The 23,082-nt window shown below is 39.6% G+C and overlaps 1 protein-coding gene and 1 pseudogene across 1 annotated transcript in view; one reads left to right on the top strand and one right to left on the bottom strand.

The window, feature by feature from the left end:
* Positions 1-3,098: 3,098 nt before the first annotated feature.
* The window catches only part of ENTPD7 (ectonucleoside triphosphate diphosphohydrolase 7), a 35,975-nt gene continuing 15,991 nt past the window's right edge, over positions 3,099-23,082 (bottom strand). Inside the window, exons 6-13 of the mRNA XM_020897319.2 lie at positions 19,368-19,471; positions 17,495-17,551; positions 17,150-17,283; positions 15,476-15,642; positions 13,032-13,356; positions 11,243-11,328; positions 10,232-10,393; positions 3,099-8,279 (exon numbers count right to left, since the gene is read on the bottom strand). Of these exons, the coding sequence (XP_020752978.2) occupies positions 8,048-8,279; positions 10,232-10,393; positions 11,243-11,328; positions 13,032-13,356; positions 15,476-15,642; positions 17,150-17,283; positions 17,495-17,551; positions 19,368-19,471 (1,267 nt within the window). The 3' untranslated portion in view covers positions 3,099-8,047. The remainder of the gene's footprint in view (positions 8,280-10,231; positions 10,394-11,242; positions 11,329-13,031; positions 13,357-15,475; positions 15,643-17,149; positions 17,284-17,494; positions 17,552-19,367; positions 19,472-23,082) is intronic.
* LOC110139457 (receptor-binding cancer antigen expressed on SiSo cells pseudogene) lies at positions 13,266-14,416 on the top strand (annotated as a pseudogene).

Here is a 23,082-nt window from a genome sequence, read left to right as displayed (position 1 = left end):
CTGGACTAATGATCACAGTTCCCTTTCAACTCCAGTATCCTCTGGGTTTCAGTGTGGCCAACAGTGTATCATCCTCAAGTGGTTCTTAGCAAAATAGAAGTAGCAGTTTGTCTTTGATTTTGTTAATAAAAATCCTGGCCAGGAAACAGCTTTTGCTGTTGCCAGCAGTGGTTCCCAGCTTCTCTCACATTATAATCTTTCAGAATCCTGACCCCAGCCATAGCCATGATCAGTTAAATTAACGATCTCTGAAAGCCATAATTAGCAGATTCCATGGGTGATTCTGATGTGCTGACAAGTTCGGGAACCACTAGTAGCCCTAGTAGCTTACTTACCTTAGAAAGTTCTGACCAACTTATCCCCATTCCCTCCAAATTCCCACCTCACCCTATCTCATTTAATCCACTGTGGTGATGCTGCTTAAGTGTGCCAGCGGGGTATCGCCTCTTCCAGGTAGAATTCTCTAAAGAGAGAGAGCTACAGCCACTGGGCAGGTTCCCAAACTATCATCTCCTGGTCCCCACATTAAGATTGTTCTTAGTTAATAATTGAGTCTGCAGAGGGCAGTCTGACCCAACTCAAAGAACCATATGCTAATGCTGCTGCTGTTCCCTCCAAAAAACAAACACCAAATGAATTAAATAATTTCAAGTTGCAGATGTTTTACTTCATTTTTTTTCTGCAGAGGGCAGTCTGACCCAACTCAAAGAACCATATTCTAATGCTGCTGCTGTTCCCTCCAAAAAACAAACACCAAATGAATTAAATAATTTCAAGTTGCAGATGTTTTACTTCATTTTTTTTCTTTTATTAAAGATGAGTTAAGTTTGGAAAAACAGATCTGATTGCATTTAGTAATATAACTATTAATGCCCATCTCTGAGCTCCTGGTGAGTGGATATTATCTGAATTATTTTGTTTGCATTATTCCCAGCACCAGACACATACCACCAAATATTGTATGAATAAATGGAAAATGGATGATTACAGACTGATGTCCCGCATTATTCCCAGCACCAGACACATACCACCAAATACTGTATGAATAAATGGAAAATGGATGATTACAGACTGATGTCGCAGATACTGCCTTCAAATTAAGTCATCATGCCCAGAAGATGAAATGAATTTCCCTTAATATTTTCAAAGGCCAACAATCCTGTCAGTTGGTTTTAAAATACCAAAGGAAATTAAAATACCTGGCTTTCTTAATTAATGCAGAATATCTCTTTTGTCTTTAACTTACGTTGACAAATGCTGTCCATTGTGGCAAGGGTCATTATTAGCCACTGCTTAAAGTGATGCTGGGCTTCCCTGGTGGCTCAGTGGTAAAGAATCTGCCTGCCAACACAGGAGACTTGAGTTCAATCCCTGGGTCAGGAAGAAATGTTAACTCACTCCAGTATTCTTGCCTAGGAAATCCCATGGACAGAGGAGTCTGGCAGGCTACAGGTCATGAGATTTGCAAGAGAGTCCAACAACAACTTAAAACAACAAAGTGATGCTGACTGCAAAGACCAACACTGATGATCACAATAGTAGGATAACCAGTTTATCTGCAGCAATTCTTACGGTCCTGGCATGATGGTGGTTGTAGACTGGTATATGTAACATATATACCCATGTCCCTGCATAAGGGACAGTGCATCCCCTCTCTAATATGCATTGTGTATTTTGTTCAACACTGACTTAACAGTATCAGAATTTCAATAACTGTTCAGCAAAACTATCATTTAATGATGTGTTAGAAAAACATACAAACTTAGCAACCCCCCACCCACCCAAAATAATACCATGCAGGCAGCCTTTGGTTTTTGAAAGCAAGAAGGGAGTTTTTCATTGAGGGTTGTAATAAAAAGATGCCTTTCAGCACTGCAGGATCCCATGCTCAAGGCGGAAATCATGGAGGAGACAAGGTGTATACTTTAAGGCTTCAGCTAAAGGGGGATTGTAGAATAAAAATTTCAAACACAACAACAAATTCCAGAAATCAGTGGTTGCGATTCTTGCTTGCAGAGAAAGACTTATGAAGCTAATTAGGGGGCAGAGCCTTCACCACCAGCAGTTCTAACAGGCTCAACTGGCAGGTGCTCTGTAGGAGGGGTCGCAGGGCTGCCTTACCTGGAGAAGTGGAGAGGAGTGATCAGCTGCCAGAAGACCTATGAGTGGCTGCAGTACTTAAAAAGGAGAGCCCCAGCTTGCCTGAAGTCATCGTGCATGCATGGCTATACTCATCCTGGGATTCTCAAATTTTTTCAACTTTGGTCTTCATAAAAATGGCAAGCAACAATTGAATACATTTTAAAAGTAGAAAGCCCTTGTAGTATGGGTAATGGTTCAGTTTTCCAAATAAAATTATATTATTGTTCAGATTTCCAGAGAAAGTCAACAAATGTATTCCTCCTCTGTCCCTCTAATAATGGTACTGAGAAATAGTGAAACATTAGAGGGGAAAGGAAACTAATATATTAGTATATATATACTAGTATTACATTAGTAATATATACTAATGTACTAATATAAGAAGTCCATGAGGATTTCTTTTTAAGTCTTTTTAACAAATATTTTTGTAATACCAACAAATCCTTGCAAGTTTGACTGACCATATGGCCCTAGTGCAGGACTATGAAATGAGCATAACCTGAGACTAGTTTGGGGGAATTTGAAATATCTGCTACTACTTTTACCTTAATTCTTAATTCCAATTGAAGTTTCATTGCATACTACAGCAAAAAGGAAAATTAGATACTAGTTCTGAATTGGTTTGAAAGTTTAAAAACAGCAAAAAGAAATGCCACACTGGGTAAGGGAGTCTAGGAACTGCCCCATAAATACAACCAAGTTCCTTAAAGTAGCTCTAATAAACAGTTATACCTTAAAAAACTTAGATGGTAAAATCATAGCATGAGTTGCTTGGATATATTAACTAAAGAATAGATGTACTGAAAACCTGATATTTCTGACAAAGTATTTAATATTTTATTCCTAAACGTGAGCAACCACAAATGAGTATCAGAAACAATTATAAAGATCGAGCATGATTAGCTGCAGTCAGCTGTATTATATATATTCTGTTGAAACACAGTCTTGCAAGAAGATTCTATCAATGAACATTTTATTTGCATGTATTACTACATTCTGAGTGTCAGTTTTATCATCCATAAAATCACCAGGGTTAACAAATCTTAAGTTTCAATTTTAAAAAATCTCATTCTTTGATTGTGATTGCTTTTGGAAACTCCATTCCCACAACCTTTATTTCATGGGCTATGAGTAAAGTAAGAGATGACCTGACCACTGGTTCTTCTGGGCAGCCTGGTCTAAACCAAGGGCCACAGCCCTCTTCCTGAAATTACTCTGTCACTTCTCTGCCTTTAGTTCCTTATGCCAACTGTTCTCCCTTTGGAACTGGCCTCCAATCATCTTGGCTAGTCATAGATGAAAAACGAACCAGAGAGGGCAAGTGACTTGCCTGGGGTTCCTGAGCTACATTATGACAAAGCCAGGGCTATAATCCATAACCTGTGAGATGTTACTGTACCTCAAAAATATAAATATGGACATGATAATAAATGTTAATGCCTAAAATGACTAGCTTAGCAATTGCATGGCAGACTCAGTCAACCACATTTTGATAATCATTGCCTAAAGCCTTTGGTCATGAATTTGAGCAAACTGGGGAGATGGTGGAGGACAGAGGAGCCTGATGTGCCACAGTCCGTGGGGTCGCAGAGAGTCAGACATGACTTAGCGACTGAACAACAAGGCCTTTGAAGTCAAAGAAAGCACCTGGGCTAAGGAGGACAGAGGCAGAATACTTTGGATAATATTGGAAGAATAAATAGAAGGTTGGTGGAAAGTGATTAAGATTTCCTAGACCAAGGAAAATCAATTCAAGGAGCTAAAGTATAGAGAGATGGTATTAAGTTGGTGCAAACTTAATTGTGGTTTTGGACCGTGAATTTTAAATCATTATAAGCTCAAACAGCTCGGAACCATTATAATCAACACATTGTGCCAACGAGATTACTGTAGCATAAAAATCCTTGCTTCAGGATTTGACAAACTCTTGAAAAGCATTTTCTGTCTCCTCCTGGTTGTGGAAGCATTTTCCCTGCAAAAAGTTGTTGAGATGCTTGAAGAAGTGGTTGGTGAGAGGTCAGGTGAATATGGTGAGATGAGGCAAAACTTTGTAGCCCAATTCGTTCAACTTCTGAAGTGTTGATTGTGCAATGTGCAGTCAAGCATTGTTATGCAGAAGAACTGGGCCCTTTCTGTTGAGCAATGCCTGCTGCAGGTGTTGCAGTTTTTGATGCAACTCACCAATTTGCTGAGCATACATGAAATGGTTTCTCTGGGATTCAGAACGCTGTAGTGGATCAGACTGGCAGCAGACCACCTTTTTTTGGTGCAAGTTTGGCTTTGGGAAGTGCTTTGAAGCTTCTTCTCAGTCCAACCACTTAGCTGGTCATCACCAGTTGTCATATAAAATCCACTTTTTCTCACACATTACAGTACAATTGAGAAATGGTTTGTTGTTGTTGCATAGAATAAGAGAAGACAATACTTTAAAATGAAATTTTTGATTTGTGATCAGCTCATGAGGCACCCACTTGAGTTTTTTCACCTTTCCAATTTGCTGCCAGGGCCAAATGCCAAACCATAGAAGGGCTGACACTGAGTTCTTCAGTAACTTCTCATGTAGTTGTAAGAGGATCAGCTTCGAAGATCCTCTCAACTGGTCGCTGTCAACTTCCAGTAGTCAGCCACTGCGCTCCTCATCTTTAAGGCTCTGGCCTTTGCAAAATTTCTTGAACCATCACTGCACTGTACATTCGTTAGCAGTTCCTGGGCCAAATGCATTGTTAATGGTGCAAGTTGTCTCTGCTGTTTTACAACTCATTTTCAACTTGAATAAAAGAATTGCTCCAATTTGCTTTTTTGTCTAATTAACATCATTTCCCTAGTTTAAACAGCAAGTAATAAGTCATTATCAAAAAAACAGAAAGCAAAAAATGTGCATTAAAATGATGTATAACATAACCATATTTAAGAATGTATTGCAATATCAAACAGCAAATTTCAAAAATGCAAAACCGCAATTACTTTTGCACCAACCCCAATAAAATTTGGATTAGAATTAACTGCAACTTAAGTGAATGTAATGGCAAATAATTAGGTGATAAGAATAATTCATGATAAGAATTCAGAAGAGTGATGGGTTGTGCCTGCATAAAGAATAATAAGCCTTACTCCTATAAACCACTGACTAAATTTTGACACTTATGACCTATTAAAAACACTAAAATAGTTCAGGCTTGCTGTTACTGTTCTAAGGAAGATTGCTTGGCAAGATTCAAAGAAACTAGTGGAATGTGAATTTTATGAAATCATAATCATTTTCACATGAAAATTACTCAGAATGCAGAAATGCAAATAGATATCTTGAAAAAATGAGGGCAAAAAGAAGGTTAAAAGATAAGGCTTGTGTGATTCTATATGCAAGAATATTTCATTTTGAGAAAGCAATATATAGAAGTAATTGGCCCTGACCATTTATCCTCAGCAAGGGATAAATGGCTTCTGTTTCTAGTGAATGAGATTTCCTTTAAAATTTTTAATTGGGAGCAATGGAAGAAGCACAGGAGCCAGAACCAAGAGCAAATACTCAGTTTTTCTGAGGGGTATGACAAAAATTTGTCCTTATTTTTATACCATGGAACTCAGATGCCTTATTCATTGTAATAAAGCCTAGATAATATTAAAATAATAAACATGATAAAATACACAAAAAATCAGACTAATTAAAATAAAGAATAAGAAATACGTTTATATGGAAAAAATGATAAACAAGTATCCTGAGTTTCTCAATTATAAAAAGAACAATACCAATCTGAAAGGTTGTCATGATGATTAAAATAACATACATAAAATTATTAATGGAGTGTCTGGTACACAATCAGTGCTTTGCAAATGGTAGTTACTATCATCATAACCAGGATGAAGAATAACTTAATGAGAGCTTTCAAATTGGACTGATCACTATCTCCTCCATGCTTCAATTTCATTCTGAGCACACAAATGTGATCACTGTTAGCCAGCTAGGTAGCTTTGGAGAAGATCATTGAGTAGATCACACAAGAAAATAAGAAAACCAAAAACAGTATTTGGAAACGAAGGTGAGGGAAAAGAGTTACCTGAGTAGGCAATGGCTAGCAAAAACATACTATGATGTTATTTATAAGCAGCATTCATAAGGCAAGGGCTGGCTCACAGTACAGACACAAAGATAAGAACTCAAAGAAAATCAAGGCAATTTAGAAATCTTAAAAATTAAACTGCTGAGACATAAGCCCTAATGAAAAGTTAAAAGTTCTTCCAAAAGAGCCTGTCAGACTCTGCTGGATCCATCTTTATCTAATTTGAAAATGATTCAAGACTCATCATCTTTTCACTTACTTTAAGTATACTTACTTTCATCTCAGTTTATTTCCAAGAGGATCTGGATTTATTTTTCTTGGTTTTATGAAGCACTTAACTCCTTTCTACTCTCAGTATGAAATTTATTTTTTAAGAATTTCACTTTTTTTCCATTAAAGTCAAGGATTTTTCCCTTACTCCTGTAATCCTAGAACTCAAAGCTGACAAAATAAGAAAACTATTTTAACTCTGGGAGCATATTCTTAAGCAGGACATTTAAGGCTACACAGAGGAAAGATTAAAGTATAAAGAAGGTTCCATGGGGGATGAAAAAGAAATCCTTGTGCAATTTAAAGGCTAAATGCAGAGAGGAAGCAAAGATCCTGAAGGGTAGTGGATAAAAGTGTAATTACTATGGCTTTTCCTCTCTCCCCATTAATGGAAATGCTGTTTATGAATGAGAAATCTCTTAGGAAATATTCTGGAAGTTACCAGGTGGATTATTAACAGATTTATCTGTCTATTCCAAAGTTTGTGATTTGCTTCTTTTCAAATAGTCCAAGAGCCCAACTGAGAAAACTTCTATTTCTCAGAAAAACATTAATAAATAAGAGCTTGGATTTTATTGCCTTGGCCCACTCTCCTGATATTGTGCTTTCCTTCTTTAAAAAAACCCAAATGTATCCCTTCCCAAACTACATATTGATTTTAGCAGTAAAATAAAAGAACTCTTCTTGAATCTTCCCACATAAGGACTTATAAAAACAAGCCAAGAGGACAGTGACCTGAAACCAGACAAATCCAAGTCTCCAATCCCCATCCCAGTTTCTCCATCCCTATAAGCACCCTTAAGGCTCAAAAAGAAAAATTAATGCCCAAACAGCCTCGGAGCCACAGAGACATGGAAAAATTTTCTATTCTGGTCATATGAGGCATCAGAAAATATATTGTTAAAATCTTCACTGGACCATTCATTTAGAAAGGGTTCTAACCTTTTAAAATCTAACTAATATCAGCTACAGGATGTCAGGGATCTTCAGCCACATTCACAGTGGCTTCTTTGTCGAGTAAGCAAAGAAGTTGTGTTATTTTGGTTGCCTGGAAATTCTTATCTGTTCCACTGATCTGCAAAAATCTTGGATCCCTATTAAAGGCTGTGGATCTCCACATAAATGATATCTCTGTTACAGAGAAAGAAGGGGCTGCTGCACTTGGTAGAATGTCTTAGGCTTTGAATCAGATGCTCCAAGTTTGGTTTCAGCTTAGGCTTCCAGCGTGCCCAATGCTGAACTTCATGCTTAAAGCAAGGGGAGAAAAGTCTCAATCCCAGGAGCATACCAGATCTCTCAGATAAAGAAGTAGAAGCAGGCTTCAATTGGACTAAAGTTGGTCCCCTCTGTTAGCACCAATCTCTCATTTAGTTCTTCATAGACTAAATTACAGCTTCTCTTCAGAGAAGAGGACCTGGATATTGAAAAGGAATTAAAGTAGATACTGAAGGAGAAATTCCAAGGCCAAATATCCACAAAGTCAGGCAAAGCAGCATCTGAGGCCAGTACCAGAAAGTGGTAGAATTCAATGGGCAGCAATTCTGGGGTATTTGAGCTTCCCGTTAACCTGCCCATCCTCATGGCCCGACCTGTACCCCAATGATGGGCACCACCTCCTCGATCCATAGCAAGTTCAGTGGGGCTGAGGCTCGAGTTTGTCGGTGGTGAATCCGACGTAGCCGCAGAAGGTACAGGATGATGGCCAGTAGCACCACCAGGATACAGGCGAAGAAGAGATAGTGGTTGTAGACGAAGGAGAGACGGAACCAGCTACCATGGGCCTGTCGGACACCCTCCTGCCGTAGATCCCTAAATAAGAAGTTGAAGGTGGAAAGAATTGTTAGTTTCAGAGAGGGATATTTAAAAAGTCCAGTGGTTTTATCCCATTTATTCCATCCATGCAAACATGCTACAACACCAGCTCCACAGAGCAAGCAAAGCTGAAACATGTCCCCAGGCCCAGATTCCTCCTGTATCTTCCTTTCCCTGGCCTAGAGGGAGCCTCTGAAAGTGAAAGTTAAGTAGCTCAGTCGTGTCCGACTCTTTGCAACCCCGTGGACTGTAGCCCACCAGGCTCCTCCATCCATGGGATTCTCCAGGCAAGAATACTGGAGTGGGTTGCCATTTCCTTCTCCAAGAGGGAGCCTCTACCCCTTCTAAAATCTGGAGACAAAATGAGAAGCCAAAAAAGTGAATAGTAAGACAAGACTGGTCATCTGTAAAATGTCAACAGTGACCCCATACCACCTCAGCCTACACAGTTTGTAAATATGGTACTAATGAGAATAGGGTGGCCCCTGAACCTAATCAAGAAATCAGAATATATCTAAGTATTAAAAAAAAAAGTTGCTATGCTTCCTGAGAGTTTAGGATATATCCAGACAAAGATGTCACTTAACCAATTGTAATCTGAAGAAAAAAAGAGAGATATGTAAACCTAAATGCAGTGGTCCATCTATCTAAAAGAGAAGCTCTTCTCTCATAGTCCAAATACCCAATACATTTTCATTCTGTTTGACCTGCAGTGTTTTTTTAAAAAATGTGAATCTCAAAAAAAAAAAAAAAAAATGTGAATCTCCAAACAGAAAGACCACATATAAAATGTGGACTTCTGGCTTCTCTTGACCAAGGAGAGCTGGGAGATGCTGGGACAGCACTTCTGCACGACAGTTATCAGCCTTTTGTTTGGGGCACATGCTCTCCAATTCCCCACTTCTCTCACTCACCTGGCTTGTGACAGTATTGGGTTTAAAGAAACAGGCACCAAAGATTAAGAGTTCATCTGAAATAGTCCAGAAGAGAAAGCACCTAAAAATGATCCCAAATACCTTATGGTACATAAGAGCAAGACATCCCTGCAATACATCTCATGTCCTTTGTTCTGGCCCACCCAAAAGCCATCCAAGTCAATGACATATCTGGAGAGTGACTCTAGCCGCCAAGAAAGACTGCTGTATAGAAGAGCATATACTGGTTCTGTAGTCAGATGTGAGGAGACGAAACCAGTCAACCCTAAAGGAAATCAGTCCTGAATATTCATTGGAAGGACTGATACTGAAGCTCCAGTACTTTGGCCACCTGATGCGAAGAGCCAACTCACTGGAAAAGACCCTGATGCTGGGAAATAAGAGAAGGCAGGAGGAGAAGAGGATGTCAGAGGACAAGACGGTTGGATGGCATCACCGACTCAATGGACATGAGTTTCAGCAAGTTCTGGGAGACGGTGAAAGACAGAGAAGTCTGGCGTACTGCAGTCCATGAGGTCACAAATAGTCGGACACAACTGAATGAACAACGAGGCAGATATAGTTTCAGAGTAACTTTAGTTCATCAGTCAGTATCTTAGAAGTTGTTTGTAAGAGCTCAATTATAAAGACTGATTTGTTGTAGATAAATAAAATTGAATTCCTGGGAATTCCCTGGCAGTCCAATGGTTAGGACTTGGCGCTTTCACTGCCGAGGGCAGGGCATGGGCTGGATCCCTGGTTACTAAGATCCCACAAGTCATGCAGCACGGCAGGGGAAAAAGTAAAAAATTACTGAATTCCCGACATTACAAAGAAGAACACACTCCAGGCCAATAATTCTCAAGACTTCCTTCTGTTTCAACATATGTGGTAAGTAACAGTTTCACATGGCAGTAATAAGGGGAATTTGGATGTTTTTTGTTTCTCTTTTTGAGGGAGCGGTCACTTAAGAAACCTATTTTGAGGCACCAACTACCATCCTCTAAGCTCAAGATGCTTGGTCAGTCCACTTACCTGAGTGGTAAGAAGCGTGTTTTATATAGAATGGCTCCCAGCGTCCACTGAACCTCTCGGTCATAGACCAGCTGTGCTGTCTGCAGATTTGGATAGTCATAGGGAAAGTGGAATCCTTCATGAAGAACTTGGTACATCCAAGCCGACTTAAAACACTGATATCTGTGTGAAAAAAATAATTAATTTTGTAAAGGAATAAAAAGAAAAAGCAAAAAACTAATGCTTTATGCATATTCTCACTGAAGTGTCAAAAAGACCCCTCTCTCCCCATTTCACCTTCCTCACCTCTAGATGGAGCCAAATCTGAGCCTACCTTATCTTCAAGTTGACCGCAAAAGTGAGGCACACCTTCAAGCAATGCAACAATGCTACTGTGACTGTTTTTCTTTTGCTTTCTTTTTTCCCCTAACAACCCTTACCTTCAGAGAGCATGCTGAAATATCTACAAATGTAATTATATGACATTTGGGATTTGCTTCAAAAGAACCAATTTGTGGGGTAGGAAAATAGATGAAATAAGAAGGGCTGGGAGTTGACAGCTGATAGGAGAGAAGCTGGGTGATAGGTACTCAGGAGTTCATTATACTGTTCTATTTTCATTTATGTTTAAAATTTTTAACTAAAACGTTTACAAAATGGGAGGACTGATGGACCAAACTGGCAAAATATTGATATTTATTGAAGCTAGGTGACAGTTACATACGTGTTTCTGTTACTGTTCTACTTTTCTGCATATTTGACATTTTAATAAAAATGTAAAAATAAAAAGACCACCACTTTTGATTTCAAACCACCTGGAGAGAATACTTTTTGGTAACCACCAGTTTGTTTCCCTTGACTTCACTAAAGTAAGTTCACTATTTTGGCCTCTACCCTTCAGAAAATAAAATCTAAAATAACCAAATTCTCTTTCAATGTAAATCCAATCTGTACTATCACTCACTCACTCACTCTCATTCATTGTTCATACACTTTAAGGCCACACCTAAAGGAGAAAAGGAAGTTACTTACTTGAGTCGATGCTCATCTGCATGTGATGAAAAGAGGCCATTCTTGAATCTCTGAGTGAGTACTGACCAAGCCATGCCACAGTAATCCTGGAACAAACACAGAGAAATGATGCAACATGAAATGGGAGGTAAACTCTGTAATTCCCCTACAGTCAGTTTTCCATTTCTAAAGTTACTTGTGGGTTATTAGTTGACAGGAAAACAGAAATGGCATATTCAGTCATTTAACACTGTGCCAGGTCCTGGGCAAGGCAAGTCCTTGCACTCAGGCCACTAGATGACTTGAGGGGCCTAGGAATACTCCTTTTCATTCCTATTGCCTCCATGTCCATACAAAGCCAGCCTGACATGGCTCCTGAGCCTCTTAGGCTTTAGAGATGGGTAAGGTCAGGACCGGGAGTAGCAACATCAAAAGCCAAAGACAGCTTCATTCTACCCTATGTAGGACTGACATGAACAAATCAAACAGATGGAACAGAATGGTCAAAAATCTATCATTGGCCTGTCTCCTTGTTGTAATTCTCACCAAAGGAATCATTCCTTTTGGTTTGTTCAATAAACTAGTATTTCCTGAATGTCTACTTTGTGCCAGGTGGCTCTAGCAGTGAAAAAAACAAAAAATTCTATTTTTATGAAGCTTATCTTCCAGTGGGGGGGGGGGGGGGGGGCAGACGATAACCAAATATACATGCATACATACATACATACATATACACACATACATTCAAAGAGTGTGTTAGATAACATAAGTGCTCATGGGAAAGATAATAAAGCAGGAAAGGGAAAAGGGTAATATTGGGGAGGGCTGCAACTCTGCATAGGATGGCCAAGGAAGATGTCACAGGGAGGAGAACGGTTGAGTCAAGGTTAAAAAGAAGAACAAAATCATCTTTTCCCTGAGAAAGAGAATATATTAAGGCACTAGCAGTTTGGGCAAGTAATAACTTGAGTCCTATGGAGTTAAGGGAACAGGATTTGAAGAAATTTTAAAATGAGAGAAAGATTCAGGCCATGGACAGTCAGGGAACGTTGGAAAGGAAAGGAAATATGACAGTATTCCTGGAGGATGGAGAGGAAAGGACAAATACAAACCAGGCTTTCCTCAAAATTTCTTAGGGACTGCCTTTAGGGAACAGAACAGTACATATACTACATATATTATTTCTTCTGAAAGCTCTTATACTAAGAGAAATTGAAGAAGACAGAGAGAATAAAAAATATGAAAGGACAGATCTCCCCATAAGTTTCTCTGCTAAAAGAGAAAAATATACAAAAATGAAAAAGAGACGAGTCCAAATTGAACAGGAACTGTGGAATGCTAGCTAAACTTTTACCTGTCCATACTGGCCTCTTAAAAGCTCAAGGTAAGAAAATGAAAGTGGACTTGCCCACCTGTGTGACATCATCTCCAAAAGCATTTACACCTGGGAACATCCAGTAAGGGGAAAATATCTGGAGATGACACTTTGTCCACAAACATTAGACAAGACTATTGACAAGCTGGAGGAAAAACCATTAGCCACCATGACAATATTAGCTCTGGGTGATAATTTTGGTAACTGGACACCCGTGGAGACCTAAGTTAATTAATTAGCAGGCAGTAGAGCATAAGAGGTTACTTCTCTAAGTTTACCTCCTCCCTCGTCTGTAAAATGACGGCTCCCAGGGCTCCTGCCAAGAAGCCAGTGAGATCACGCATGCAAAGCCGTTTGCACAGCGTCTGGTACAAAGTTAGGCATCCAATAAATGGCTGCTGCCAGCATGAGTCATTTTTATGATTAACAATGTACCTGAGCAGCCTTGGCAAATGTTGGCCCATGGTAGCGGCCACCAATGCGCAACACATCCTCTGTACAGTAAAAGAACTCGGAGAAACCATAGAACTCGCTGTTGTTGAAGTCAATGGGCGACTGGTAGATGCCGTTCAGTGAGGCCTGGCTGGTGTTGGAGCGAGCCAGCAGGGGGCTCAGCATGGCCCCACAAGCCGCCCAGTCCCCTCGTCCTCGGACATGCAGGACCTGACTGTTCCTTTCCACCACATCTGTGAGTCCCACAGGCAGGCAGGGATCCAGAAAAGGATTGTCGGGACTCAGACCTGTCTTGTGGCCCAGCAACCTGTCACAATGACAAAAACAAACAAATCACATCACTACTGCATCCAGTTTCCTCAAAGATGCTTCCCAGACGTCTTGTTATTCTTCTACATGACAGCCCTAAACACAAGGATGCACATTACCACTTAGTTGCAGCACATGAACTTTTAAATTATGCAAATTCAATTTAGAAAAAGAAAGAAATATGGCAGTGATTTTGTTCAGTCTTTTAGTCATCACATATATTTCCCAATATATAGTGAAACTGGAGATGTGAATCTGCTATTCTCCATCTGGTCTTCATTACCACGTGCCTCTTAAAAGTGAAAAGATTTCACCATGCTGATCACAGTTCTAATGTTTCGAGAGACAACTGGGAGGAGGTGAAGTGGGAAGGGCTGAGGACAGTCCATGGCAGTGGTGCAGTGGCAATGGATGGCAACAGTGACTGAGGACATGCCCAGCTCTGAGGGGGAAGGAGGGCCAAGTTTTGATTCCCACCACGGCCATCACACAGCTCTGGTTATTTCAAGTCTGTACTTGTCTAGCAATAAGAGATTAATATGCAGACCTGGCCAAAGGTGGAAATTAAGTGCCAATTAAGACCAAATACAACTGTAGTTTGCCAAATACAATGAACTATTCATCAATTCCTAAGACAAATGTGGATGAAGATGTACACACAAGTGTAAAGGCTGAAGGACGGAATGGGAACGTGGCAACACAACAAAATGCTTTGGAACAAGTGGAGCCTCTTTTGAGGATGTGACACCACCTATAAGGAAAGCTCAGAAAATTATCAAAAAGAGAGAAACATTAAGTTTTAACATCGCAGGAAGCACAGGTTTCTCTACAGATTTGCAGCTTCACAAGATGAGTAATCAGTTTTCTGAATTAGGTAACTTAGATCCATAATGAGAAAAAACTTATGTGTGAGAAGATGATACAAGCCTGTTCTGAAGCAGCAGAAAACAGCAGGCAGATATAAAGGAGGAGCAAAACAACAAAGGAAGAAAATGGAAAAGGAAGCACAGTAGCTAGTGGAAAAGGACCAAAACAAAATTGGTGTGAAACTTTCATAGTAATTGTTCTTCAGATACCACAGTGCTAATGGGAGCCATCTGAGCTCTAGGCCAAGCAACATTTGTATGGAGGCCTGGATACATAAGAGTATCTTCAGAACACAAACACACTGCTTGATTTTAATGCATTCATCAATCATCCGAATAACAGACTTCTCCCAAAGCACCCTGAATTCTTAGGAGCTGAGACTCAGAAAAACAAAAAAGACTTGAGACAACATTTTGTCTAACACGCTCCCCATATAAGACGATTGCTGTAGAGAAATTATTACAAGTGGGATACACCAGTACCTTTTCAAGCTATTGTTTCCAGCTAAACAAATGGGGGTGAATAGTTTCATGGTGGAAAAGAACTCTCTTCTCTATTATGCTGTCTTTTAATGTGCATGATGATACAAAGAATTTTAAATATTAAAAACCCACAACTATATGTATACTATGGTTTAAATACTTCATCTGGCACACAAATAAAGAATCAGTGATCCATCCAGTGCTGGAGGAAAAAGTGTCTACTCTGGACTTAAAGAGAGAATATTTTATGCACGCTATGGAATATTTAAGTCCCATGTAAAATGCAACTCCACTGTAATTTGGCAAACAGGTTCTGAGCACTTCCATGTGGAAGAAACTTCCAGAAGCTATGTTATACTACACAATTTAAATTAATGACTTAATTGATCTCACTTATCCTGTGATGCCATGTCTGAAGATGGACACAGCAAGAGGTCACTGCAATAAGCCACTGTGCTTTTCTAAGTCCTAATAACAAAAGTTAGAAGGCACTCCGATGAACATCAAGTGGGACGACTAATAGACATGCTTCGAGAGACAGTGATGGACAGGGAAGCCTGGCGTGCTACAGTCCACGGGGTCACAAAGAGTTGGGCACAACTGAGCAACTGAACGACAACACCAAGCTATCCCACTGGCAGGGGTGGCAAGGAAGGAGGAGGCAAGGACATACCTATTACTATCTTGGTAGGATGCAACCATCTCTGCCAAATATCTGCAGCCTGACAACATTCTATTTCAGAATCACAGATCCCATGTCAAGCGTACCTGTTCTTGTTAAGAGTTTCATTCAATACAAGATCTTCATAGCGCTGCCGGGCAAAGTTGCCCCCAAAACCCAGAAAGGTCGTGACATAAACCCTATACACGTGTTCTGTGTGTTGCACATCACAGCCCAGGTTGAACTCAGCCAGCAAGATCTTCGCAGCTTCTTCCTACAATATGATGTAAAAGAAATTTTAGTTTTGGTTGATTTCTAGAAAGGTATGACATTGCTAATACACCAGGTTTCACTAGCTATGACTACTCTATAAGACATTTTGTCTTATAATAGCATTCTTTCATCTTCATAACGCTATTTTAAACAAAGACATAAAATGACCCTAACCTTGTCATACAATTAACATAGTCACAAAATTCAGAGCTGATGACTTTCAGAATTTAATTATTTTCATAGATGATGAAACTTAAGTCCATATGACTGCCCTACTCAAAAGTTTGCTCGTTCCTTACTATCTACAGATAAAAAAGCCAAATCCCCTAGCATGGCTCCCAAGACTCTTCATGATCTAACTTTCTTTATCTTATCACTTCCCAGCAATCCCTATTACCACACTTAAAAACCCCAAACTACAACAGGCTATTCATCATTCCCTGGACATTCTGGGCTCTTTGCTGTTTTTTCTGTGCTTTTGTGCATACTGTCACCTCCATACAGATGGCCTTCCCTTAACCTCCACTATGCAAAAGGCTACTATCATCCAAGGACCAGGTAAATACCTTACTTTCCATGAAGGCAGCATGGAAGGCGCCTATTCAAGCCTTTGTGAATGTGGTTCACCCTGTCAGTGCCCACACTGCTGTGGCTCTCTGTTTAGACCCACGATGCTCAACCAGAGGTGATTTTGCACCCCCAGGGGCAACTGGCAGTGTCTGAAGACACTTTTAATTGTCAAAACTGGGAGTTTGGGGGATATAGGGGCATTATGACATCTGATAGAGGCCAGGGATGCTGTGAAACATCATACAATGCACCAGACAACCTTCCAGAACCAAGACTTATTCAGCCCAAAATGCCAATTGTGCCAATGATGAGAAACCCTAGTTTAGATCAAATTACAGAACTGTCGTGGTCTGCCTGTTATCACAGGCGGTCTCCACTGATAGATCACAAGCATTTGGGGGAGTGTAACATGTCTTATGTCTTGCACATATTAGGTGCTGAAAAATGTTTTATATCTTTTTCTTCTGTATGATAAAACTTCTCCCTCAAAATGCATTATTTACATTCTAGTAAGGCAAGGAATAACAGAAGCACAAGAATGGAATCATTTGGTAAATAACATCTAATGAATAAGTATTTATCAAATACTGTACTCTGGGATTTACATTATCACATTTAATCCTCAGGCAACTCTTCCAGATAAGTAGTATAATAGCTAAAATGTATTAAGCTTTTATTACACGTTGGGCAGCTTGTTAAGTACTTTATACAAGTGGTATTATTTCATACTCACAACTTTATGAAATAGATACTATTATTATTCTGTTTTTACACATGAGGAAACTGAGGCTCAGAGAGGTAACTGACCCAAGATAACATAAGCTAGCAATGATCTGAAGCAATGGACCCAGGAGAGTTGGTGTAAGTCAGAACATAGTGCCCTTCCTTCTCAAAGATGGGCATTCCTAGCAACTGAATTTCCCCAAAAGGTAAAATACCTCTTGTGGAGAAAGGACAGAAGTTGAGGTAGGAACTTCATAAGCAATCTGGAGAGAGGCTCCTCCCATATCCAGTATCCCTACTGTCCTTCTGCGTCCTGTCACCAATTCCTGGGGAGCTTCAGCATCAGCTTCTGAAATAAATGAGGTAAGTTAAAAAGCAGTAAAGGAAAGCAAATTAGGACTGAAATAAATGAGGAAAGTTAAAAAGCAATAAAAGAAGCATGTTAAGTCTTGAAAAAAGAAGGAAAAAAACAAATCAAAATTAGCACTTACATGCTAGTGATTGGTTATGACACAAATCTTCAGCCCTTAGAGCTGTCTTAAGAAGACAATATCACTCACCATCTTCATGGTCAAATCTTCCCAAAACAAAGTTGATTCCAATCCATGCATAAACCCCTAAGTAAGAAACATAAAAGCCCCTGCTTAATTTTCTACTGTGATAGCATGTGTACACCTCTCCACAGCTGCTCTTCCCCCCTTTTCCTGGAAAAAAAGTGATCATAGTATTTTATTCCACACTCTCAGTGTATGAATTTAAAATTTTTTATCTGGTGATGTTTTTCCCTTTTAAAATTATTTGCATTTTCTAAACTTCCTACAATGAATAGGAATTAGTGTGTAAAAATAAGTAAAGCTCTGGGCAAGACAGAATTAATTAAGCACACCTGCCCTGTCTCCCCACTGAATAAAGTATAAACTCTGGATAGAATGTACAGGGTAGCTGTCTGAAGACTCTGAAAGTGAGTGACAGAAGGCACGCTGGGGCAGACATCAGACTTTAAAGTACCACCAAAATTGCAGCAAGCTTCCCATTTTTCCCCCTCAGACACTGTCTGGCTTGGACTGAAAACCAGCTTAAAATACAAAACCAGATATGCACAGAAAGAACTAGAAGGCCCTGTTTTGTGGTCCAAGGATCAGAAAGGGGGACTCCAAAGGTTCAGAAGGGAGGGGGGGAGTTCCCTGCTTTCTAAAAAATTTGGTTCTCTGCTACTCCAGGTAATCCTGCATCAGCACAGGGAGAGACTGGTAGATGCCTATCTCTCTGAGGGGTATGAATCCTTTCTGACCAGAGGAGCTATGGCCTGAAGAGTTGGGGCAAAGTCCTATTGCTCACTTTACTCCCTCTGTCCTCTACCACTTAGCCCTGGATACAGATGCAGTCATGGGAAATGCATGGCACACTGGGCAAATTAAACCCCTGACTTTCTACCAAAGGACCATGAAAGTGAGCTGCAGGGAACCAGAAAGTCTCGGGGAGATAGTGGAGAGTTGGGAATGAGGTGGTGTAGGAACTCCTGGGTTTACATGTGTGATCTGACTCTAAACAACATATCAAAGGTTCTGAGAACTGACCTACTGGCTAGTCAATCCATTTGTATGGGTTGTGCCCACGTTCAGATTGGTCATTGGCTGGCATACACACAGGACAAAACCTAATCTCAGTGCCAGAATCAAAAGAATCACCATCCACAGAAGGCAGGTCAGAACTTAAGGCCTGAACCTAACCAGTCTGCTAAGACAAAAAAATTAACATTCCCTTTATGACTGAAACAAGACCCAGGGTCTAACAATGTAATATTCAAAATATCTAGGACACAATATAAAATGACTTGAAAGACAAAGAACTAGGAAAATCTCAGCCCATAAGGGAACAAATGCCAACCCTGAGACGACACCGGTGTCGGAATTATCAAATAAGGCAGCTACAGAAAGTGTTCAGTCACTCCATTGTGTCTGATTTTTTGTGACCCTTTGGACTGTAGCCTACCAGGTTCCTCTCTGTCCATGGGATTCTCCAGGCAAGAATACTAGAGCGGGTTGGCATTTCCTTCTCCAGGGGATCTTCCCGACCCAGGGATTGAACCTGGGTTTCCGGCTCTGCGGGTGGACTCTATTGTCTGAGCCACAGGGAAGCTCCAAGGCGGCGATACAGCCAGGATATGAGAGCAGTCTTCCAATGAATACAGCAAAAAAAAATGGAGTAAAACCTAATGGGAATTTTAGGACTGAAAAATATAAAACTGAGATTGAAAAAGGTGAATCTTATCCTCAGTGTGAACTGCAACTAGAAGACAGTTTTCTGTTTTTCAAGAAATGGAAATATAATTCACCATAGAGGGCACATTTGGGCAAAATGAGACCACGCATGCAACTCCACCCCAAAACTACAAACCCCAAGTGCAAGCTTTAACTGCTCAAGGCCCAGTACCTTCTTGCTTTCCAGAGATCACTTCTGCCTGAGACTGAGAAAAGAGGAAGTCAAACTCCAGAGGTAAATCTTTCACTAGATCAGCCAAGATAGCCAACTGCTTCCTGCAAGAAAGAACCAAAAAAAAAAAGCCCCAAGAGTTAATGGTTAAACCCTCTTCTCACAAACAGCCTCAACTTGACCTTCTACTTAGCCTTATTAGACCCCACTGTTCACTGACCCAAGCCACTTGATCCCTGCTTCTGTTTGGTACCCCCTTCTATTTCAAAGTCTTAAAATTACTCAAAAGCATAGCCTCCCTCTTAAAAGGCAATATGGTAACAGTAATACTTATCTTTTATATAATGCTACAATTCAAATAGTATTAGAAGATGAGACTATGGTTCTATGCCTCTCACAGGCTAAGTATGGATAAGCTGCAGGAAGCTGGAGCACAGTTTCATAATCTATAAAATAAATGTAATTATGCTATTCCTAACCACCATGAAAGGAGGCTGCTAAATTGAGGAACACACTCTCATCCTCAGATCTTACACAATACAGAAACACATCACCACACAGGAAGAAGACTTCGGCCCACAAGTTTTTATATGATCCTTTACATAAACTCTTAAATTTCCTTTTCTATATTTCAAGGGTTGATTTTGTTTTCATAAAAATCTTATCATTTGGAAAAGCCAGAGCAGGATCAAAATCCAAAAGTCATAATTTGAAGATGATACTTGAAGCTTAGTATCTACAGGGCCATTCTGTCCTCTAAAGTTTTATGTTATTAGTATGATCAGGTAAGGACAAGCAAAGAAACAAAGCTAGAAGTAATAATATGAATCTAGAGATAATGCTGGTTAAAAATAAGAGTAATTATCTTGGATTTTACAAATTACTCATTACAAAAATATTCTGCTGGTTATACTGGTTGTCAGCATGACTTGGTAAAGAATGTTATTAGCCCTTGAAAGTGAAAATTACATTTAAAGTAATAATCTTCCAAGATAATGTCAAGTATAGTTTCTAAAAAAGCTCATTGTTATATACAATAAATTTTTCAGATAAAAATTTCATAGGGGGAACAAGAAATGCTATTTTTGCCATTCTTACTGAATATGTTTCAGTAAGCATACCCAGAGAATATACCAAAGAATACCCAAATACCCAAAGAAGAGGGCTTGCTGGTCTGGTGATGATATTGAAGAATGGGCACCAACACACTCTGCTGTTTGAAATGTACATTACTGGTACAATATTTCTAAAGGGTGATCTGGGACTATGTATCAAAATTTTTAATGTGTTTAAAACTTTGACCTAATAACTGTATTGTATGACAGCTATTGCAATAAAGTCATCAGACAAGAATACAAAGAGGAAAAATACTGCAGCATTACTTATAACAGTGAAAAATTGGAAATAATCTAACTGTATACACATCAGTAGTGACTAGCTAAATAATTTATGGTATATTCATACAATGTTATAGCATACAGATGTTAAAAGAAACAAGGTCAATTTCTATCTATGTGTATTGACATGACAAGATTTTGAGTTCCAACAGGTTAGAAAACAGTATATATAATATTAGCCCAATTTATGTTAATAAATAAAATACTCTTCATGTATTTCACAGGATAGGACAGAATGTTGGTTTTCTAAAATTCAATACTGCTTCTTTATTTTAAAAAAAAAGTCTATGGCAAAATGTTGACAACTACTACAGCTGCGTGGTAAGTAAATGGGGACTCACTACACTGTTCCCTCTACTTCTATATATATTTGAAATTTCCCATAATCAAATTTTTTTTCCTTATCACTTTACAATTATCTTACAATATCACTTTGTAATTCTTTAAAGCTATTTCTATTACAAAATAAAAAGGCAGTAGAATAAATTCTATTAGTGTAGGCCTTTGGCAAAGAAATAAAACATACTGCTAATAAATCCAAAATACAGTCCAGGTGATCCACCCCCATTTTGAATATTTCTCACAGATACTAATAAGTAACAAAGCATTAACTATATAAAACAGGTTCTTGCAGTGATGTCACGTATGTCAACAACTATAGCTACCTTAGAGGTTTCATAAGCCCAGGATAGATCTAGGCATTATTAAAAGAGGTGATCAAAAACAAGTTAAAGGCCAAGTTCTTTAAAAATCCTTAAGATAAAATAAATACTAATATTCAGAGCTCTATGATGACAGAGAACATCTTAGACAAATGGGGTGGAGCTAACAGTTGGTTTTGTTTAAATAGAAACTTCTCTGACAGAGGAAATAATGGACAGTGCCAGGAGATGGGGCAATCCTCTCCTTTGCTCCACTTTGCTCACAAAATGTGGCCAAATCTTTGCCCTGTTGGTTGGCTCTGCCTTTCTGACCTCTGAGTCAGCTTTTTCTCTGGCCCTCCAACCTCCTTCCTGGTTTGTGAAACCTCAGTCCATTCACAGAACCCCTGATGTGACACCATCTGTGTCATCCACACTTTCCCCAGGGTTTGTAAAATTCTGAATGATGGTGGTGGTGGTGGTGGTGGTGGTGTTGAGTTGCTCAGTTGTATCCGATTCTTTTGCAATCCATGGACTGCCAGGCTCCTCTGTCTATGGGAATTCCCAGGCAAGAATACTGGAATGGGTTGCCATATCCTCCTCCAGGGGATTTCCCCAACCCAGGGATCGAACCCACATCTCCTGCATTGGCAGGTGGGTTCTTTACCACTGAGGCATCTGGAAAATCACCTGGGAAGAATGATGTATTACTTATGTCAAAAACAAAAATTCTAAATTGCATGTGTAGTATGATAGCGATTTTGTAGAAGTTACACACAGATGTACAGATAGAAAGGAATAGAACAAGATGAAACAGTTTTGATAAGACAGTAGAATAATAACTTGTTTGTTTTGCTTTTAAAATTTAATGATGTTAGGTTCTAGCAATAACATCATAAATTTCAGTTTTAAAAATAAGTAAAAACAAACAAAAAAATTAAAACCAAAATGTTTGTGAAAATAAGGAGCTAGAAGGCCTTTAAGGATGACAAATGGCTTCTCAACAGTAAACCAGAGGGTAAACCAGTAACTCTGTCTGAGCAGCAGGAAAGCAGGGCACTGAGAGTTCTGACACACACTGTATTGTGTGGCATGTCTGGCACAAGCAGAATGGAGGCCTATACACATGACAGAGGTTTGCATTGCTGTTGGCCAAATATACAAAATGAAGTTCTGTGGAAAGGGAACTGCTAATTATCAAGGAAAAATATTTAAGCTAATAAAAAATGCTGATGACTATGAGACTGTGGACATTCCAGAAGGATGGATGCTCAAGGTAAGGGAGCTCATTCCTACCCCAAGACCATAGTCAGTGTAGAGGGGTCAGGGAGGTGTCAAAGGGGAGAAATCACAAACAAGGAGGGATCGGACCTAAGTATAGCTGCTGCCTCTTCCTTTTCCTCCTCCTCTAGGATTAGGTGGCAAAATGCCAGGCTAAACTGCCAAGGTCATATGGAAAAAACTTACCTGACAAGTGATGAAAAACCTGGTCTCAAGCCATGGAGACTGAGTTTGCAGGCAGCACCAGCTGTCACCAGGGAACCAGGCAAAGTTACAGAGAAAATTCAAATCTTACCAGAGCCCTCCTACTAGCCCCCAGGTACCCAGTCCCTCAGGTGACCTTCCTACCACCCTTGTGAAATTATGCTCCCCCTCTGGGCTTTGCTGGTGCCTAAA

Source organism: Odocoileus virginianus, chromosome 7 (assembly GCF_023699985.2).
Source record: "Odocoileus virginianus isolate 20LAN1187 ecotype Illinois chromosome 7, Ovbor_1.2, whole genome shotgun sequence".
In the NCBI taxonomy this organism is placed as follows: domain Eukaryota; kingdom Metazoa; phylum Chordata; class Mammalia; order Artiodactyla; family Cervidae; genus Odocoileus; species Odocoileus virginianus.
Note: the sequence above shows the minus strand (reverse complement) of the source record. Positions and strands in the feature narration are given on the sequence as shown.